The sequence below is a fragment of the Catharus ustulatus genome, chromosome 8, assembly GCF_009819885.2.
Source record: "Catharus ustulatus isolate bCatUst1 chromosome 8, bCatUst1.pri.v2, whole genome shotgun sequence".
NCBI classification, from domain to species: Eukaryota; Metazoa; Chordata; class Aves; order Passeriformes; family Turdidae; genus Catharus; species Catharus ustulatus.
In genome coordinates this window covers 24614153-24636886 of record NC_046228.1, presented here as the reverse complement: position 1 = coordinate 24636886, position 22734 = coordinate 24614153, and the positions used below count along the sequence as shown (strand labels likewise).

General features: G+C 39.3%; 1 protein-coding gene across 1 annotated transcript; it reads right to left on the bottom strand.

Annotated features, from left to right (window-relative positions):
- Nucleotides 1-498: 498 nt before the first annotated feature.
- On the bottom strand, nt 499-22629 carry BMS1 (BMS1 ribosome biogenesis factor). The gene is made up of 23 exons (XM_033066479.1): nt 22553-22629; nt 22026-22268; nt 21453-21643; nt 21032-21111; nt 19416-19604; nt 18804-18946; nt 17469-17590; nt 16499-16695; nt 15668-15804; nt 14366-15189; nt 13459-13560; nt 12361-12518; nt 11767-11848; nt 10830-10906; nt 9600-9785; nt 8012-8200; nt 7265-7445; nt 6739-6797; nt 4564-4686; nt 3422-3569; nt 2390-2565; nt 1727-1888; nt 499-1015 (listed from the first exon to the last, which is right to left on the bottom strand). The coding sequence occupies exons 2-23, from the start codon at nt 22199-22201 to the stop codon at nt 779-781; spliced, it is 3939 nt and encodes a 1312-aa protein (XP_032922370.1). The 5' UTR covers nt 22202-22268; nt 22553-22629; the 3' UTR covers nt 499-778.
- Nucleotides 22630-22734: the final 105 nt, after the last annotated feature.

Genomic DNA, 22734 nt, shown 5'->3' with positions numbered 1-22734 from the left:
CTGGACACAGGAAGATTTTCCCATAAGAAGCAAGTTACCCTGCCAGTGCTTATCCCACAGAAAATCAGAGTAGCTACACACCTTTGGGGCATGTCTGATACTGTTTGCCCAGAAAGTTGCAGTCAGTGAGGGATCTGCTGACAGCCTCAAGGTGCCTAAACTGGCCAAGAAACACAGGATCTGGATGCAACACTATTTTGAAGATCTGCTTAATAACCTAGTGAGAAGTGGAAAAAACTGAGATGCTTTCATGCAGGGGCAAATGATCTAAGCACAGGAGTGAGCTACTCTGCTCAAAGATAAAGAATTTCCAAAACTTCTACCCAGTAACAGTTGATCTTCACACCTTTTAATTAAAAGATTTGCCAAGAGCAAAATTTAGGTAATAGTTTTAAGTATTTAGGTCATAGCTCAAGGAACGTATTTGGAGACATTCAGGGGAGTTTTCTTCCACTGAAGTCTACTAAGATAAAACACAAAGAAACAATATTCTGCAGCTGACATTAAAATACTTTATTGGCTAGATAGAATATGCAGTATGCATAGAAATATACTGAAATACAAAGTCCTCCAGAATACTCCTGTATAAAAACCACAATTCATAATTCTACATCTTATTTATATACATTACCAAATGTATTCAAGAGTCTAAGGTCATATTTGCATTTCCTTCTTCTCTTGGAAGCACATCTGGTGTAGTCCAAGGCCTTTTTGTTTCTTCAAGAGAAAATTGCATAGCTACCCTATTTCCTCATTTGGCCTGAAATCTGATGAAATTTTACATACTCTTCTCTCCTTTACTAGATCCTTTCAAGCTTGACTTCTGCCTCTTTTTCTCCCTTTGTCCCAGTATACGATAGACTTTTTTCTTAGCCTCCTTTTGCCTCTTGAATTTCTGTTCATCCTCCTTCTGCTTAACTTTGAGATATTCTTTAAGCTGCTCCCGATGCTTTACTTTGGCTTTCTTTATCTTGTAATTATTCACTGTACTCAAAGCAGTGAGCAGAGCTGATATCTAGAACAGAAAATAGACAGTCAATATACATGCAGCTCAGTTTTGGTGAGCAAGAAACAGTGTAACCTCAGCAGAAACACACATAATGAATCAGAGATTCAAAGCAAGTCCTAATTATCTCTACACCTGTTACCTAATTTCTAAAATGGTTTAATTATTTATCCTGTTAGGAAGTTAATCAAAGCTTTAATTTTTGTGAACTCTGATTTTGGTTAGATAGCTTTTAAAAGGCTTTGCCTAATTGCTACTATAGAACACTCCAACTGCAGTTTGGATCTTCTTGCCTCTGCAAGCACTCTAATTCTCAATTTTGGAAGCAGAGTATTTGCTTCAAATCCTGTCTGTGTTAATAATGCATGGCAATGACAAGTCAAATAAAAAACTGCAGCTGCCAATTTAAGTCACCCATAATATGAGAGCACTAAATTCAAGTGAAATACTTTGCAAGTGCTGTGACAAGGACAAAAGTCGTATTTAGGCTTCAGGTGACCTACGAGTCTAAAAAATAGACACCATCTACTCAGTGACAGTTCCATATACATACTGTGTGCCAAAGAGGAACAAAACAAATTGCAAGTGATCATTTTTCACTAGGAACATATATATCTTTAGCATTAGCAGTACATTCAAGTGCCAAAACAATAGTTAGAAAAGTTTTAAACAACACATTTACCCTTCAGGAGTCCTTGTTTCAGAGTAAGTGATAATTACCTTCTTTTCATGAGGCTCCCTGATAACAGCTGGTCTCCACTGGTCTTTTGGAGTCTTGCCTTTCTTCTCAAGATTCTTAGGCTTGTTCTTAAAAGGCAGTGCCTTCTGCAGTGCTTTAGGAATGTGGAGCTTATTGAAATGCCTCTTCTCCCTCACAATAGGCTAAAAGAATGAATACAGAACATATATGTAAGACTCATAATCTTAAAAAGCTTTTATTTAATTTTTCATCTTTCAGCAGGAAAAAAAACCCAAAGAAAACCCCACAAAAAAGAAATACACACCCACTAAAAAAAATCCCAAACCAAACAAACCACAAAAAACACAAACCAAAAGTGAAAAAATAACATCCTCTGACATCCTTGGACTGAACTGTAAATGGTATGTTCACCCCAATTACTACAGCAGAAGTCTCAGTAAGCTTCTGGAAAAGACTTCTACCCTGCAGATTACTTTATAAACTTTAACTGACCCACAACAATCTGCTCTCAACTGTTTTATTTCCATCTCATGCCAGGATTGTGCCTGTGGATAAATATTTGAAGTCATACATGCATGTGTATGAACATGTATATTTATACTGCTCTCAGTTTGCACAGGTCTGAGACACACTGCAAATTTGACTGCTTTTAAAAAACAAAACAAAACGAAACAGAAATATACCTTATAGAGAGAATCCTTGTTTTGTTTCAGTTTGATGCCTCTCTCATACCTCAGCTGGCCTGTTGTCTTCATCCCACTCCAACTATCTTTCTCACCTGCTGGTTTCAGCAAGGATGTTACGGGGTTATAAAACATTGGGATAGAAACAGGATACCAGGTCCTCACGAAAACAATATCTGAAAGAAAAGGGAATATTATTTGGCTCTAAAACAAGAGTTCATCACATCCACACTCTAAGCAAAGATTGCCTGAACAGAACAGATACTACACCACATGCTAGCACTGTGTTTGGGATATAGACAAAAATGCCTTCAGCTTGTGGTAAAAGCAATGCAAAACCCCATAAAGGCACAAACAGCACACATTACTGAAGAACAGGCAACTGAGTACCATCCTGTTCATCATTCATATTCAAGAACACACTACAGAATTCATATATGTAGATGTGCCTTTATAAAACCAATTTTCTTTTCCTTTGTCTATTTTTATAAAAGAACTAACTTGATTTTATTTTGCACTATCCATGATTTTGGTGTGTTTAGGAAAACAGGTCGTATAAACCCAAGTAACTCATATTCTCAACATCACAGTGACACTCAGCAAACACAGGAGATAACTATCCTTTGCAAAATTTCCCCAAAAGACTACAGAAAAAAGTTAACTGGAGTTATAATTCCAGTCCTTGGATTTCTCAGAAAAGTGTACTTCTAGCATTAGTACCAAATTCAATTCATCGTGTTCAAGGAGAAACGCTGTGTAAAACATTAAAACCATGCTGTGTAAAAGATTTAAACACTTGAAGATACATGTCTTCAAGCCTTTTCATCTGCATAATACGAGACTTCTGAGTAGAAGTGAAAAAAATCCAACATAAAATACACTTCTTTTTAATTTCTCTGCATCTCACAAGGTATTTCTTAATCCATGAGTTCACATCTCAATTATCAGACCCCAGAATTCCGAGGCACGGCTTTGTAATCTGTGAAGAAGGATGAAAGTTGTGTGATAACTTACATGCAACGTGCAACTTACCACTCATCAGCAACTTGTCTTCAAAAGTTGCTCTGAAAGCCCCCACGGGAGTGCGGAGCGCCTTTTTGATCTGCCCTCGGATCCCGCTCACGCTGCGGATCGCTGCACCTTCAAATTTTGCCACTTCCAACTGAGAGTTAAACATTCCCTGAAAATGTCAATTACCCACCATCATTCAAAAGGCCAAGTCTTTCTCTGGGACCCATGTAGGCCACAAAAACAGAATGCCCACAAGCATGTCTTACAAAGAAACAGCAGGAGCATAGCATTGTCTTTAGACTATGAGTGCTGATCACACCAAAAGCCCACCGAAAGGTGAGCTGCTGAAAGCAATCTACTTAGTCATATATCACAGGCAAGTATTTAACACATATATTTAAAATTTCAAAACAGAACATACCTATAGAACCTTTACAATTCTCCTTTAAAGTAATTTGCTGGAAATAGGGTACTTTAAAAGCAAGCAAGCTGCCTTAAGTTGCTAGTTCTGAGATTCTAATGCAATATTCTTGAAGGTTTGTGCTTCTTTCATACATCACAAGAAAAGCAAGGAAAAAATCTGTCTATGGCCAGTGCAAATACTTGAGTGCTTCATTGGTGGGATCACTGTTAGCTGTTTGCTGCCTCAAATGCAGAATAAGCTAAGCTCTCCCTAAGCCTGACAGCCCAGCAAAGCAGGAAGGTCAGTGAACATTCGCTTCTGCAACACTTCCTACCCCAAACACTTTTGTAACTGTAACTGAGAAGTCTTAAGCACTGCTAAAAGTCTCCTTGGACTCCAGAGCTGAAACTTAGTGGGATCATACTGACACTTACCAGGCACAGGTTTACATCCTCCAAAGGGGTCTGCTACTGCTAATCAGTGGGTTTTAGAAAGGAAGTAGGGGGTAGGAAGGAAAAAAATCACACTGAACGTGAACCAGGAGACTGTTCCAGGATTTTTGTCCAGTTAACAATAATTCATATTCCTTGGGTAGTAGATCACATGGAAGGGAGCTCAAAAAACCACAAGCAGCTCCTGAGATCCAGAACAGCATTCATCAATAACTGAGAACTTCTGCCTCAGGACAGACAATCCCACATTGCATTCCTTCCTAACATCAGTACATCTGGTTTTACAGTACACATACCTATGAACTTACCTTAATAAAACAAGTGTTCTTAAAAATTTTGAATGGAAAACCGGTTAGCTTTAATTTCTTTACAATAGTTATGGATTTATCTAAATCCAGCACAACTCCTGTTGCAGCAATCCTGAAGTCAGGCTGAAACATCAGAGATGAAAGACACTGTTGAATGTGTATTTCTTAAACAGTGAAGACACCATTTAGAATCACAGTCTCACAAAATAGTTTGGATTGGAAGGTCATCTAGATGACTTCTAAAGGTCATCTAGTCCCATCCCCCTGAAGTGAGTAAGGACATCTTCCAACAGATCAAGGTTGCTCAGAGTCCTATCCAGTCTGACTGAATATTTCCAAGGATGGGGCATGCACAACCTCTCTCATCAACCTGTTTGTGTTTTACCACCCTTGTTGTAAAAAACTTCTTCCTCATATCTAATCTAAATCAGCCCTTTTAATTTAAAACCATTCCCCCTTGTCCTATCACAGCAGGCCCTGCTAAGTTTATCCCCACATTTCTTTTAAGCCCCCTTTATGTACTGGAAGGCGGCAATGAGGTCTCCCGAGAGCTTTCTCTTCCCCACGATGAACAACCCCAACTCTCTCAGCCTTTCCTCCTGGCAGAGGTGCTCCATCCCTCTAATCACCTTTGTCACTCTCCTCTGGACCTGCTCCAACAGGTCCCTGTCCTTCCTGTGCTGAGGGCCCCAAGGCTGGCCATGGTATTCCAACTGGGATCTCACCAGAGCAAAGCAGAGGAGCAGAATCCCCTTCCCTGTTCTTGCTGCAGCCCAGGATGTGATTTGCTCTCTGGGCTGCAAGTTCACATGAGCACAGCATGTCCAGCACAATCCCCAAATCCTTCTCAGCAGGGGCTGCTCTCAATCCCTTCATTGCACAATCTGTATTGACACTAAGGTTGCCCCAGCTCTGGTGTGGAACCTTGCACTTGGCCTCGTTGAACCTTATGGGGTTCCCCCAGGACCACTTCCCCAGGTTCCCCTAGACAGCATTCCATTGCCCAGGCACATCAACCACACCACTCAGCCTGGTGGTGCCTGCAAACTGCCTGTGTCACTGATGGTCAGTGCTGATCAAACAAGGCTGGTCCCAGACCCTGAAGGACACCACTTGTCACCACTGCACATCAGGACACTGAGCTGTTGACCACTACCCTCCAGATGTGGCCATTCAGCCAACTCCTCATCCACTAAACAGCCCACCCATTGAACGAATCTCCTTCCAACTTAGAGAGAAGGATGCTGTGGGGCACCTGCACTCCACATTTCACTTTTAAGATTCAGAATTTCTAACCTTTACAGAATTACCACAGCATGAAAAATGCAGATTGACTAGCACAGACTAGTTGAGGTGCTGCTGACATAACAATCCTACCATTCACTAATGAGATTTCCAGAACTGCCATCCTAATTACCTTGGAAACAATCTAAAAGTCCTTGTGATCTACCTCACTATGTTCTCTTTATGAAACAGAATCTTACTCAGACAGAAAGTCTCAAAGGAGAAGAGCTTTGTGCACTGCTCTTAGACACTTCATTATGTGAAGGACACATGATGAAAATAGCCTTTTGAAACTTGCAAAAAGACAACTGTGCAATATTTTAGGAAGGAGATAATCACCACTCTGATTGCTGTCAAGCTCATTACTGCCATGCAAAGCTTTTGTTACCAATTGTGTGCAAACATGAACCTACATTTGATTAATATATATCTAATAAAGATCATATCTGATAAATACTACTTTAACACTACTTAAATGGGAATTATGGAATGGTTTGGTTTCAAAGGGACCTCAAAGATCATCTCATTCTAACCAACACCTCTGCCATGGGCCCCTCCCACTAGACCAAGCTGCTCACAGCCTCATGTAACCTGGCCTTGAATCCTTCCCTGGATAGGGCATCCACAACTTCTCTGGACAACCTGTGCCAGAGCCTCATCACCCTCACAGTAAGCAATCTCTTCTTGAAATTTGTTTAAATAAACCAAAATCCTCTCCATACAGTTTCCCACCTCAACATAATACATCTTTCAAAAGCTTGAGTCCAGCTGCTTTCTCAGTTCTTACAACTACACTGCTTTATCATAATGTAAACCTTCTTCCCAAAATATGTATTTTTTCCCAAATATCCACAGAAAGCATTCATCAACATTCTGTGGTAACAAACCTACCGTTGTGCCACTGACAGACTGAACGGCCAAAAATCCTGTCCCCTGAGGAGTGATGGGCCCTAGAAGAAAATTAAATTTAAAAATCTGTAATAAAACTTTTCAGAAGTTATCTATCCTCTATTTAAACTCCAAAAGCTTAAAAATACATGACAAATATACTCAATGAAGAAAAGTTTAAAGCTCCCAAACTATTGCCTACATTTAAAGCCCCATAAAGGAATGGTTAACAAGAAGTTACTTAAGCAAGGCTAGGCCCATAATGTGTGCAAAGTGTATGTGCACACAAACCAGGCTCCTCCTTGATATGCTAAACTTAGAATGCTCAGAATTTACTTAAAAGCCAAGCAATCCACAAATCATTTAAACAATCCACAAATATTAGACAGCTGCCTATTTTCCCGCCCTACTCCCGTTATTTTTTGTTCCATGGGGAAATTTCAAGACTTCAAAAGCTGCATTTGCTGCTGCACCCTGCGAAGGCTGAGGCTTTGGCAGGGGAGGTGGCAGCAGCTGCAGCGTGGCTCACCCCAGAAGGCGGCCCCGCAGTGCATGTGCTGCGGGGTGTACTTGAGCAGCCGATGCCGCCCGTTGTGGTCCTCCATGTAGAACATGGGCATGGTCTGGAAGCGCCTCCAGCCCAGAGACAGGATTAAGGGGTCCCGGGTCTTGAGGATCTTCTTGTACCACCGGTGCTTCTTCAGGCGCAGCTGGTTGGAACACAAGGTGAACTGTGCTGTTAGAGTGGTAACAGTGATTCTGAAATTCAAGCCTTAATTTTTCAGGAAGGATTGAAAGCAAATTCTAGCTACACTAGGATTTTTTATACTAAGTTTTACCTTTGTTTATCTTCATTCTTACTAACATTAGGTTGACTGGAAATATCAATCAGCATTTCACTCACTCTGAAGTCATGTGTTTAACTTTTCCATAGTCACTCATATATGGATCATGAAGGTCAGAGTACAATTAATGTTTGCAATTTAGCAATCACAGTATCAGACAGATATTAGCCCTGAGACACCTCTGCAGCTGAACATTAAACAACAGTAACCTTTTCTGGTTATCCAGTTAAGCCTGTAAAGATCCAGAATCTGCTACTACAGAATTACACCTTGTGTCAAAAGCAAATCCCCTACTCCGGAGACAAGGATGGAAGTTTCCCTCTGTGTTTACTGTATTTTCAGTACACAGAAAGCAGTAACTCCAGACACCCTGAAGCACACCTGTACTGAGATACAACATTTAAAATGCCCTCAGCCCTTTGGCTACATACCTGTACATAGCCGACATTTCCTTCGCTGTTGCCCAGGCCGCCCAGGATGATGGGATAATGAGGATCAAAATTCAGGACAAATTCACAGGGCACATTCTCAATCTCTATTCGAACATACATCCCAGGCCTGAATCCCTCATACTGCACTCTGGTCTCATCATCTTGATCTTCAAATTCCTCTCGATTAAGCTATGAGACAAAGAGAAAGCCACCATGTGTTTCACAAAATTCAAGTATTAACAACTTTTTCATGAAGGGCTGGTTCTATTTAAAACATGCTAACGTTTATATAAGTCTTTTTGAGAAAGATCTAATAGGTTCTGTGACTTTCTATTCAGAGGAAGATCTCTAGCACCACAAAGCACGTCCAATTTGAGATCCCAAGTGGGCCTGTTAGCATGCTTGAAAGGTGGTACCAAAAGAAGCAAATGACTGAGTGATTTCTGATACACCTTTCACAATGGTGACTTTGGATTTTAAAGACACAACTGTCAGAAGTACATTCTTTGATTCAGGAGCCCAAGTACCTTTTAAAGTTAATGTCCTGATCTTTAAGGTGTCACTTTGTGAGGATGCTGTGCTCCTATTTTACTAGAAACTTAAAAATATTTTTGTGCATCCTCACATCAAAAGCTCTTCTGGACCATTTGATAATAAAGTAGATATTGTGCAAATATTTAAGAAGATATCCTCATGAATAACAGGAGCCTGACCCTCCTGTTCTAGATGCTGATGTTTAGCTACCCATAAGACACTGATTCTTTCACTGAAATGTCCTTGTTTACCCTTTAAATGCTCTCAGTACACCAGCATGCCAGAGCTCATATTACTCTTTGTGACAGGGGCTAATACAAGCAAGTAAAGATTAATTTAACTACTATTTAGGGCAAAATTTTGTCAGAAGACAAGACAAACAAGTTATTAACAATGTAAGGCGGTATTCTCCCAAGTAAGCCAAAGAAGGAAGCTACTTCCTTTACTTTAGGCTTACAAGTTCTTATGTAAAAAAACAAAGGTCTGGAACCAAATCAACACCTCACATTCTGGATACATTTATGCTGAAGACTTCTACCACATGTACAGAGCAATAGTCATTCATTATTTTTCCCTCAAAATAACTTCACAGTTGGATGAAAAGAACTGTCACAGAGAATTTACTTACCCATTAATAACACTGCAAAAAATCATACTAAAAATAATACCAGGAAAATATATGGCAGAAATTAATATGAGGAAGATTTTTACCTTCCTACATATAAAAGGATGACTTTTTCATTTAAAACTTTATAAGTAGTTGAAGTTTGGATGATACATCCTGGCTTATTCAATGATTTAAAGTATAGTTAAAAACTGCACTCAGTTTAAATTCAGCTTTCATTCGTTTGGACTGTTTGCTTGTTTCCTGTTCCAGATAACAGAATCAAAAAGTTCAAGCATAAAAAAAAAATCACAAGCATGTATTTCTTAGTGTTTACTTTCTGAAATACCTCCTGAGCATCACCTGAGGAAAAAAAATCTTTGGGGGACAAACTGTGGAGCATTTTTGAAGACATATAGCCAGATAAATTGCTAAATTAGCAGACTGTACCTGTGCTTGTTTATGCATTTCTTCTTTAAGGTCATCAAAGTATGTGGCATCCCCTTCATCATATTCTGCATCAAACATTTCTTTAAGTTTTCTTTTCTTGTCCATTCGCTCCTTTTTCTTTTCCTCCTCCTCAGGTTCTGGTTTGGACATTTTTTCATCTTCCTCCTCCTCTTCTTCACTTCCAGACTAATCAACAATAAGTTGTCAAACATGTAAAATGGTTCACTGAAAACAGTCTGATCAACAGATTCATAGATATTACTAAACAATACTTCTCTAGATATTATTAAACAATACTTTCTTATGGTGTCAATTATTAGACATTTGAAAAACATTTCAAATTTAGACAGAGATTAGTAAGCTACTCATACAAGGAGACATAACTTCAGCAAGGACCAAAATATCTCATGATCTAATCATATTCCTTTTCACTGACAAAACTTTCTTGACTAAAAGTCATTTTAACGTGAGGGAACAGACCCTAGAACTGACCTACCAGTGATTCTACAGCTAATATTAGCATATATAATACAGGAGGTAACAAAAGTAATTGTTGACAGCATTGAGCAGTACCATGCTGGAAGGCAGCATTCCAGAGACCAGGAAGGAGGAAGTTTGTTTACAGACCATTTGAAAACTGCCAAAATTATACCATTACAATGTCTCTGCAATTTTATAACGAAATGCAAAGCCATCAAGTTGCTCAATCCAAAAAGAAATTGATTTTTCAGTTTGTACTGTCACAGACAACTACAGTTCTATCACTGGAAGATATCCAAGCCACAACATAAAATTGCTTCCACCAACCTCCTTTATGCAGATCAGAGGAACGAACTAGGAAACTCTGTCAAGTTTCCACAATTTGTTGTGTTTAAACAGAGTGCTATAATCTTCTGCATCAGATGAGATGGCATAGTACAAACAGTTATGATTACATTTGGTTTTAAAATACTTCTGTCAGGCCTCCAGATCCTCCAGCTCTTGATTAAGCCTGACACCTACTGTTAAATAAGTGAGGTGACTTCTACATAATTAACTATAAACAAAAATTCAGGCTCAGGCTAAAAACATGCCACTCTAGACAAAGTCTGTAACACACATACCTTTTCTTTCCTGTTCCCCTGATTTCCTTCCTATTGATTCTATGAACACTCAATTTATTACATTTCTTATCACTTGATAAGAAATCCACATTTATGTTGCTAAAGAACATAAAAATGTAGATCAGACCTGCTCTCCTCCAACAGCAGCCTTTCCTTTGTGCACAACCCCAGTTTCCAGATCTTCAAAATCTCCATACAGCTCCTCTGCAACAATAAGCACCCAAGATATGAGCACTAGTTAACCATTATTTATTCCCACCAAGTTTTATACATTTGTTCTGCCCTTTCTACAGCTTCAGCTGAAAATTCCAAACTAAACTCAACGTGGCTCCTCCTTTACCCTTTCAACAGTCTTATGATTTATAAAATGTATAGAAAGTTTAGATCATCCCAAAGGAATCTCAATACATTAGTTTGCACTCTAATGACACTAGACACCAGCAGAGCAATTGAGCTCCTAAGTTTAATTTTAAAAAAAATTAGGTATAGATGACAGTTTTTAGCTTAAAAACATGTGCTTATAGAAGCCTGCTAAACCACAATCATGATGCACATAAGATACAGCCACATTATTAAATTTTTTCAAGTATTTCCTAATTTTTAAGAAAACAAACAAAACAAAAACAACACCTCCAAAACATCTGAAGATAGATCTCACTTTTCAGCCAAATGTGAATGGCAAGTTTGTCTTCCCAACAAAGAATAGTTTCTTTCTACCATGACTACCCAAAAGAATAAACCACATATGCTGAATAGATGAACTCAGATACATAATTCAAAGCTGGCACGTCCAAGTGTTGAGGCTAAAGACTCCATTTTGTAATTTAAATTACAAACTCTATTTTTTGTTAAGCAAATTTCCAGAATGTGGTAGGTGCCTACTGTTTCTACAGAGATTTACAGCAATGTGTAATTATGTTAGTATCTATATAATAATTTACATCATAGTTTGAAAAAAACTGAGTATAGCACTAAGGCAAAATATTCTATATACATAACTAAAAAGTCATACTTTTCTTAAAAATCCTGTATATATGAATCATTTTCAGAAGTGTTACACATACCATCTTCCTCCAAGAGCTTTGCTGCATCTTTGTCATCCTCCCACTTTCCAGTAACAAAGCAGTCCCGAATACTGCTCATAACCTGCAAAATAAGTGTCATTGCCTTGCACAGCTGCAGTTTGTGTTCCCCAAGACATTCCCCACTCCCCCTCAGAGGTACCACCTCAGAGACAATTCTCACATGCAGCTCCACAGCAAGACACCATTACCAATACTACACAATGCCTCCCCAAAAGCAGGATTGTGGACCCAGTTTAATTCTTGCCCAAAGGTCTTTGCACTACCAAAGTCTCTAACCTACATTTTATCTTTGCTTGGGTCTCCCCTGCTCTTTACTTTTTAATAAAGAACAAACTATTATCCACCAAATATTCAAGTGAGCCAAGCATTAAGTTGATTTACTCTAACTTGCCACTCTTATGAGAACAAACCTTGGAATCTGTTACTTATAGTGACAGCAAGTGGCAGAATCTCAGACACTGTGGCCATAGCTCCCACAGGTCTGTTTCAATAACAACCCAGGGCATACTCTATGAGACACAGCCAGGACAGAACCAGACAGGATGCACAGAAGCAATTATCCAATGGCATCACCTCTTCCAAATCCCAATCTTGTGGCTTTTCTACCAGGAACTTGGAGCAGTCGAGAGCGTTAGCCTTCTGTCTGGATGCTTTGTCTGGACGGCTGACACGGAACAAACCTCCAAGCTCATCATCTGCATCCTCGCTCTCCTGGTCCTCATCTTCCACAGCTGAACCAAACACAGAGGCTGTGAAGATTTATTTCCCCCACACAGTATATGAGTGAAATTCATTAACCACCTCTATCCTTATGTTTCCCAACAGCTGCAGCAGTTCAAGGAAATAAAAGAACCAAACTGGAAAAGTTTTAAATGTAAAAGCCTGAAGAAAAAGGTAGACTGATCCAGTAGTTTTCCTAACTGGAATTATATTAAGGAAACATTCCCCAATAAGTAAACAGAGGATGCTTGTTCAATATCACAAATTGGAGCAATACCAAAATTATCTGTGAACAGGAAGGACATTAAGCTTGCCTGTGAATCAAGAATACCAGAATGGAGAATCTGTCAGGAAGTCACACCTGCACTGTGGAAGGTTTACAAAAGCCAAATTCTCATCATGTTCTGCAAAGGTTCTGCACAATGAGATTTGTACACTCAGAAAACCACTGGAAAAGCTGTGAATGAACATGACAAATTACATAAATAGCAATTTTCCTTTTAAGCCAGTCAATTTTTCCTTGACAAACACCTGATACTAAGTCATGTCCAAGAGACTCTTCCACAGTCACTGTGAGACAGAAATTCCTGAAACCAGCCAAGAGACGACATCCCATTTATGAAACACAATTACCACAATAGGTTTGCATAATATCTATCAGATGATTACACAAATGACCAAACCTTAAATGTCTGGAAGAAATAACTGTACCAGAAAACATGAGTAACAAGTGAGTAGTCTGGAAAATGAACTCAAAATGCTTCTTATGGGAAAAGCAAAAACTGTCTTCTTATTACAATTACTAGTGAAAAATGAGGATCAGCAATTAAAAAGTCAATTAACTCTCCTCAAGCCTCTCACCAAAAGACAGTGCTTAAATATTCAGACTTGAAAACTGGCAACAGCTAAAAGCCACCATATATTGAGACAAGTTTCCAAACAGATCTGTACCTGTTCCATACACAAGTTTACGAAGATTGGGGGTTGATCGCTGCTGTCTTAGAAAGGCCTCAGCTGCCTTCTGTGTGAGGTCCTCCTTCCATTTAAGTGCACCTGAAAAGGGAAAAAAATTGCATTCTATCTCCAAAAAAGAACAAGAATCAGAAATTACAAAAATAATTTAAACAAGGACATGACAAGATGCTTAAGAAATGTAGACACAGCCCACAGTTTATTTTTCTCACACTTCACATATACACAGAAGCATAAACTGTGGATAACAAATTATACCTCTGATTTTTTTTAAGGACAGAATTTTAAAAACTTAATAATAACAGTAGCAAATTTGATCACGTTCTCAATGATACAGATCTTCTTCACAGACTCACAGAATGGATGAGGTTGGGAGGGACTTCTGGAAGTCTCTGTGTCCAGCCCCATTTCTCAAGAAGCAACACCTAAGGCAGGTTGCTCAGCATCATGTCAGGTGGCTTTTGAACATCTCCAAAGATGGAGATACCTGTTCCAGTGCTCAGTGAGTTGCTAACACACCTTAGTAACATTCCCCCAAACAGGTTCTAGTCTTTTTAGATGTAATAGGGCATCACAATTTGTTTTAGATACATAGCCATAAAGATTAAAGAGAAGTATATACAAAATCAATGAAGTTTTGTTTATAAAATGGATCACCTCTGTTTTAGAGGAAGGAAACTTGACATTGCATATTATAATGCAAATGAAATGCTTAATAGCAAGTATTTCAAGCTTTCCTATTCCTACTTAAGAAATATATAAAAATATATATTATATATATATACACACACATATGACTGGTAACATTATGAAGTATTTACTAACTATATCCTTTTAACAATTAATACAATTAAAGTGAACAGTAAAAATTAAGGTTATAGTCTACCTGTTGTGTCAGCAGAAAGATCTACTTTTTCTTCATACTCCTCTTCCTCTCTCAGAAGATTCTCCACATCATCATCCTCAGTATCTACAGTTTTAACTTTAGTCTGTCTAACACTATCAGCTTTCTTTGCTTGACTGTGCCGAAACCCATTCCTATCTGACTCTTCAGTTTCTATTTCCTCATGTGATCCTCCTTCATCATCACCCTCTTCAAAGGAAGAGTTCTCATCCTCAGATTCTGATGCCTCTTCTGCAGTGCAGTTTCCTGAATCTGTAGTGAGCACTGCTTTCCTTTTGGGACTGTGCTCTGAGATTTGTGATTTCGTTTCTGTACTTTCACTATTTATACCATACTGCTTAGATTCAGCTCTTTTATTTGCAGCCTCGAATTCACTATCTGAGCTTTCATATTCATAAGTCCTTTGTAAATCCCTCTCCTCCTCATCCTCCTCCATCTCACTGTCTTCAGGGGCAGTTTCTCCTTCTTCTTGAGAGCTCATCTCCAGATCATCATCACTGTCTGCAAATGCTGGTAGCTCATTCACAGCTTCTTCCTGAGCCACCTCTGTTTTCAGACGCTTGGCTCTCCTAACAGCCATCCCTTCCCGTAAGAGCGCTCTCTCACTTTCTTCCTCAGCATCGTTTTCATCATCACCATCACTTCCATCTTCAGATACTGCTTCTTCCTCATCTTCTTCTTCTTGGTCATCTTCCTCATCACTTGCCACATCATCATTTTCTTTCTCGTCGTCTTCAAACACGGCCTTCCGACGAACTCTTCCAGTCTTTTCATCCACCTGCCTCTCTTCTTTTGGCATCACAAACCTGTTTTCCCAAAGACCACATTTGGGGTAAGATGTAAAGTACAAGAAAATTTTTATAAAAGAATGAAGCTTCGTGTTAATACTTTTAAACAGTTCTATGAATCTTCTTCCAAATAGAGTGAAATTATGTAGACCATTAGAAAGGCACTAGTATTCTTTAATTATTAGAGAATATTGATTGTTATAGCCAAAAATAATTCTGAGAAATTTCTTCATTTTCCATGGAATGAATTAAGACAGAAATGTTATTTGTATCAGCAAGAAATTCCTGGAAGACAGAACTACACTGCTGGCAAAACTTTCTAGTACCAATTATTTTTATCTCGAAATACAGTGTGACATATGAGTAATCTCAAAGGAGGAAGAATCAGAGAACATGTCATTTTACTAGCTGTGCTCTATTGAGAATTTTTCCTAAATTACAGCCTGAAAATAGAGATTCATTCATGCTCAAACACTGTCCAGCATTCAAAACTTACTCTTGTCCTACATCTTCTGAACCCAAGGGTGCAGAGTCCATGAACAGAGAGACCTTGCTTGATGCCATCTTAACATCAATGGCTGAGTGGGTGGAGATGAGGCTCTGAACAAGTTCATGATTTGGCCTCACTTCCTCCTGGAAAGACAAGGTTTTTTACTTTTCATTAAACTGAATAAACAAATGTCTAATGACAGCTATCAGTCTAAATATAAGCAGAAATAAGCACATGCAAGAAAAAATTGCAGAGCATTTTAAAGAAACATTTTCTCAGAATAGAATAGCAAGGTCTCCCTTCCCCTCTTCACATTTCAAGAATATCTATAATAGCAACCCAAGAAAAATTCAAGTATGCAACCACTACAGTAAATACCAACAAACACATTATCATAGATCCAAAGGTATCTAACATTTAGCACAATACAGGGGAAAAAAACTGAAATAAATTTGTTTGTAGGCAAATAATTTCTTTTTCTCTCTTTGACCAGTCAAATTCTTAAAGTCTTTTCCCAACAATCACCATGCACTGCAAAATAAGAGTGATAATAGTCCAGCACCAGAAGATTTCATAAATCTTATATCCATATTTAGAAAGTTATTACACAAACTTTAGGTACTTAATATTAATTGATCTTCCAATGTTTTGTACAACACCAGATAATAGAAATATCCCTTCTCTGAAATCCCTGAAGGAGAAAAGAACTAATTACCCACTATGGATAGATAAGGATTGATTATTTTAAAGAAGCTTAATTTTAAACACTTATTTTTGCTTTAAGGATAAAACCTACAATTTCCAAGAGAATTCAAATCACCAGTAACATTCTTTTACCTCTTCTTTTTCATGAGCATGGCTCCCACCAAGGTCAATGTAAACAGCATCTTTATCATACACAATACCCCCAACTCCTGACAGAGGGGCATAGACAAGCTTCTCTTTCTCATTCAAGGAACGCTTCTTCTGCTGCTCTGGGAGAGCACAGGGGTCTGGCAGGAAACTCACATCGCTTACAGTGAAGTCTCCTACACCTGAGGGGCAAACAAAAGGAAGCAAAGTTTGCACAATGTTTTGATTCTGAAATTTGGAATTGATTCTGAAATTTGATTCTGAAATTGCAATTCACCATGAAGAGATTCAAAACCCACCACCACCCCCCCTCAAAAAAAAGGAAAAACAAACAAACAAACCCAAACATTGTGGCACTCAATGATTCATCAACAGGAAGCTCTGTGCCAAGCATCCAATTCCTCTGCCTTACCACTGAACTTAGACAAGTATGTACAAATTCATCAGAGTCCTGCAAAGTTTTGTTTGTTTCTTTGCTTGTTTACAAATGACAAAACCAGCAATTCACACTTCTGAATAGGTCTGTAAATTTATTATTACAGTATTTCTTAATTTAAACTTTTTAATCATTCACTTAAAATATTAAATTATTCAATTCTGACTATAAGAAATATATAATTTACTAATTTACACTATTCAAAATTATTTTTCATAATATTTTTCATTATTAGGGCTGGTACATTTTATATTTTAAGCATCTTTTAAAGTGATACACCTTTGAAAAACTTTAAATACTGTGAATAATGTGTTTATCGTGCAACAAAACTGCACAATTAAAAGCAAAACAAATTATAAGATTTATTTTCACAAAAATGTGAGATATGAAAAAAAATTTCAAAAACATTACAGCTATTTAGAAAGGTGAGAAATCCATTGTATAACATACTTTAAAGATACAAATAATTTCAGCTATGTTGTTTTTCACAAACCAGTACAGAAAGATTTCTAGGATTACCTGGCATATGAATCTGACTTTTGTTTTTCAGGTGTGCTCCTCTCAGGTATCCATACAGTGATATCTTCCTGTCACATTTGGGGTTGATTCGAACATCCTCTGGGTTTGTCAGCTCTTCCATTCTACTCAACATTTAAATGACAGTTAAAACACCCAGACTCCCAATGGAAACTTTTGAGAAAAGGTAATTTAAGAAAAGAGAACATCACTGCTGCCACTGCATGATCTGCAGACTCTAATAATCAGAACAGAATTATCATAAGAAAGAAAAAAATGGTAGGAAAAAAGATCTTCTAAAAACATTTTAGAATTGTATTTTAAAAGCTGTATAATTATGTTCAACAAATTCCCAGGTTTACTGACACTTCACTGAACATGTACTGCTTTCTTAGCACATTTTAACTACCCTTTATCAGCTTTGCACACACAACCCTCCTCTAATCAATTCCACCATCAGAGGGCAAACAGCTGAATGTCACATTCCCCGCAGCCACCCAACACCTTCTTTTCCCTAAGAATGGTGGTGACAAACACAAAAGCTACCACAGAAAAAAGAGTGGCTGCTTGCAGAGAAGGGGGAAACTCCTTCCTACACTGCACATGGGAGGCAGCACACAGAGCCAAGGAAGAGAACAGGGGACACAACCCAGCTGCAGATCAGCTTAAAGCTGACCCAACAATCAGGGAACTGCAACAGTTACAGCAACCTAAAACAATGTTACTGAAAAATGACAGAATGCGGGGGTTGCATTTTCCCTCTCTTTGCTTTCTGTATTTTGCAGGACTTTGCACAATGCTTCTCTGACCATTTTTCCTCAAGAATTAAAGCTAAAGAAGAGGCTCATTCAAGGTACCTTGGATTATTCTGGGAGTTTAGTCATAACTGTAAGCATTCTGGCAATAAAATATGAAAGGTGAGGTAATTTCTCAAGCAGGCAGAGCTGCCATTAAGATTACTTTCATGTTCCAAAGAGACTGCGAATCAAATGCTACAGAAGGGATATTCCAAGGAACTCAGGACTAATTCACCAGCTGTTGTTTAATCACTTGAATGCTGTTTCTTTTCCACAAAAATCCATCAACAAGCACAAGATTATTTTAACTATCCTGTGTTTCAAAAGTATTTACAACATACCAGAGGGATGTACATGATGCAACACAAGTGAAAACTGAACAGCACAAACCTGCAGAGGCACCTTCCCTTCCCCTCCCTTCCCTAAGCCACTCCTGCAACACCAAACACCCAACCACACAGAGCTGAGGGCTAACAGCACAGCTTTTTCAAACAAGGTGCTATCCACGCTGAGATTGAAGAACAGAGAGAAAAACACACACCTGTCTGCAAGAACATACGGGTGAGATGTTTGCCAGGTGAGAGGCCGGAATTTCATAACTGAGATAAAACGGCCCAAATTGTGAATTTCCTGCTTTTGATACTCTCCATGAACCATTCCAGACAAATAAAACAATTTAGCACCCTAAACACATTAAAAAGACATAAAAACAGGGAAAAAAATCAATTTAATATCCATAAAACTAACAAGAAAGAGCTCAGTAATGCAATTGTAATTTGTAAATCTTAATTGAAAATTTCACATTACAGTTGGTTCTTCTTATGTTTACTTCAACAGGAAAATCATCCCCTAAATTTTAATGGAAAACTATTCACATCCTCAAGATCTCATACAGACCTACAAGCAGATCCTCCTTGCACAGCACCTGCATAACAGACCTAGTAGCAAATTTAGCAACTTCTCATGCTGGGATCAGAATAATAACACGTTTTAGCAAATAGAAGAAAGATGAAACAATTTGATATAGTATCAACATTGTTCACTTACCTATTTAAAAGATGAAAGAACATAATAAACGCTTAAGTGTTGATCCACTTTTAATTTAGCTCCCATAAAGCAAAATATATGAAAAAATTAATGCTAAATGTCATACCGGGTACACTTCAGTCCAGAATCTGTGCTTTAACTTCTTTTTAGTCTTCTTTAATTGTTTGTTGTTCTTGAATGTGTCCAAGTGGGTTAGAACTCCCATAATTTTGGGAAAGCCATGTACCTGGCAAATGTTCAGGAATTCAAATGTCTCCATCTCAAATCCAAAGCTGGCATCAATGAGCATTAGAACCTGTAAACACAATATTCACATTTCACTAGAGCAATACCACAGTGACTACATGAGCCAGTTTCAAAGACCACACCTTTAAATTCTTAAGCTTCTCAAGAACCAAAATTTTGCAAAAAGGTTCTGTACTTTAACTCATATACCCTAAAAACCATCTTTGGCTTTTTATTTGAAGTATGGAACTTGGCTGCTAAAGATGTTCTAGACACTCTAGGAATGCAATAGCATTCAGTATTATAATAAGATGTGAACAATTGTTTACCTGGTGAATTTAAAACATGCAAAATTTATTATCTTCCAAGATTTTCAGGAACATCTTAGGAAATTAATAAAACTCATTCTGCTAAGGCCAAGTCTTCTGGAAAAATGAGACCAACTTTTTTTCCTTGTTGCAACTGCTGTTACACTAAAATCACTAAAACGCACTGACACAGGGAAACAGCAGCCAACAGTCACATGAAAATGGAAGAAAAGTTGGTTTAGGGTCTTAACAATAAAGAACTTAAAGCACACAGGAACTGACAACAAATCTTCAAGTGCTGATGTGATCTCAGCCCCCTAAAAATAAATCCAAATAGATTCTCAGCACCACCATGTGCACACAGAATCTGAAACATCCACCAAATATACTAGCAGAAGAATTTGTATTGTTCAGTACATCTCCCTTACTCACTAGAAAACATAAAAGAATATCCAGGTCAGTGTACACCTGTATTTAGATATTGATATAGTTAATACTTAGACAATGATCCCAAAACCTAATCAGCTGTGAATAATATACTCCAAAACCACATGTAAAGTAAAAGTCTAAACAAATGGATCATGCACTGGATCCCCAGGATCAGTTGATATCATCTCTTGATGCAAAAGTTGCAAGTTAATTACAACAGTGACCACATTCCACTGAAATCAGTTGTATTACTGTATGACATTTTCACAGATGGAGACTTCAGAGTGCACAAAAAACCCATCTAGTAAACTAACACATATTTCTACTTTGAACATTGGTTGAAAACTTCTTGACTAAAAATCATTTTCAGATTCTATATGGCTTAACCAAACTCCTTTATGAGAAGTCATTGTGTCACCTTGGCTTGTTACAACATCTTCCATTAAAAGTTTACCAGTTGCATTAACAATGAAGTTCAGCAGCATTTCCCTGCTCTCACATCCTCCCCACCACCACACACACACACACACACACACACACGCACACACTATACATTCCCCCATCCTCAGGATGAGGAAAGTCCTGGGGCTGCTCCAGAACATAAGGTGTATCAAAGAGCTCAGGGTCTTGTTCTCTTTGAAACCAAAGACAGTTAGGCCTTGCAAAAATGTATAGAAAAATCAGACACCAGTGCAGTCCAATCAAAAGTAGTATTTTCAATATAAAATATAGTAGGAATCAAATTCCATTGTTAACTTACCAAATCAGCAACTTTAGCCAGGTCAATCATTGTGTTAATGTCACATCCACATTCAATAATGGTTAGCCGGCGTTTTTTACCTGAAAACAGAATTAAGCATCAAAAACTGAAACAGAAGGAGCAAACCAATTTGCACAGTTTTCAGATCACATTCCTTAAGTTCCTCCAGGGTATCTGGAACTCAGATGCTGGTCTAACATGTGAATCATCCAACATGCACCACTGTAGAAGTGTCTGGTTTTACCTGTTTATAATTCTGCTAAAATATATATAATTCTGCATGTATGCCAGATCACACATCCAAATGATTTCTTCAAAAATAACCAAAAATTATGAGAATATGAACACATCCCAGCTGTCAAAGCAAGACAAGTAAGGAACACAAAAGAAGCATTTCCATTTCTCCTATCTTTGTTCTCACCTGAAACAATTGTCACAGGACCCCGGATTTCAACCAGCTTTTGCCTAGTGAAGTTCTTAATGAGACACTTAATTACAGTGCTCTTCCCAACCTTGGGAGGGCCAACCACAACCACCACCACGGGAGGTGGCTCCAGAGGAGTCCGGTCTACCACGGGAATGTGATGCTTTTTAGTCTTCAGATCCTGAGTTCTGAGAAGAAATTTGTAATAAATAAATATGGGAACATCACAGATAGTGACATTTGCTATTCGAAAGCCTTCAGTATTTGCAAAAGCTTGAACACAAAGATTGAGCACAAGCACAGATACCAGGAGTTCCCACTGAGTCTAAGGAGCTATTCAGTTTTTCTATTGATTAACGCGGTGTAATCAATGTAAGAGAGATGCACAAAGCATCCCACTCCTGACACACACATAAACCACAACCTGACTGGGAGAATGGTGAGCGCTAGGCAGACACACCAGTGAAAATTACAGCCGGTGTATTTTTATACAGAGTAACAGAGAAATCCCAGCGACTCCCAGCCCTCCAGCCGCCTCTGCACACTCCAGAGCCGGTTCCCACTTCTCACCGGTGGAAAGTCCTGGCCATCCGCACAGCGGACTGGACTGTAAAGGCCTTGGGGTTTCTCTTCCGTGCATTCTCCTCATCTCCTATTCCCAGGTCATTGAGATAACGTTTCCTTTTCTTCTCCGCCTTTGGCCCGCTATGCTTCGCACGATGCTTCTTTTTCTCTTTTTCCTCCATCTTACTCGTTCAACAGCTGTTCACAAGCAGTAAGACTCCGGGTTCCTCCGTGTGTCAGCGGGCACAGCTGGCACAGCAAGAGAGCAGAGTTAGCACAGGGCACACCAGCTGGAGAGCACCGTGCAAGCACTACCAGACCCAACCCACGGAGCTCGCCCACGCCCTGCCCGGCGCACGGCATCCCCGGGCCTGCACTCCCGGCCCAGGGAGCACCGGGCAGGCCGGCGGTGCCCCGGCGGTGCGGCCGAGCGCCGGCGGCCCCGCGGCGGGGATCTGCCGGCCATTCCGCGGCCCTCAGCTCGCGAACGGGCCCTGCCGCGGGGCCGCTCCCCACGAGCAGCCGCCACACACCTGTGCTGTGCCGTGGGCCCGCTCCTGCCCGCTCCGACGCCGTCCCCCGGCCCGGCCCGGCCCGGCCCGGTCCAGCCGCCCGGCCCACGTGTGCCCGCACCGGCGGCTCCTCCGCGGAGCCTCCCTCTCGGAAACAGCGGCTGCACGCGGGGTTCCGGGCGGCGGAGCGCTATTGGCGGCGC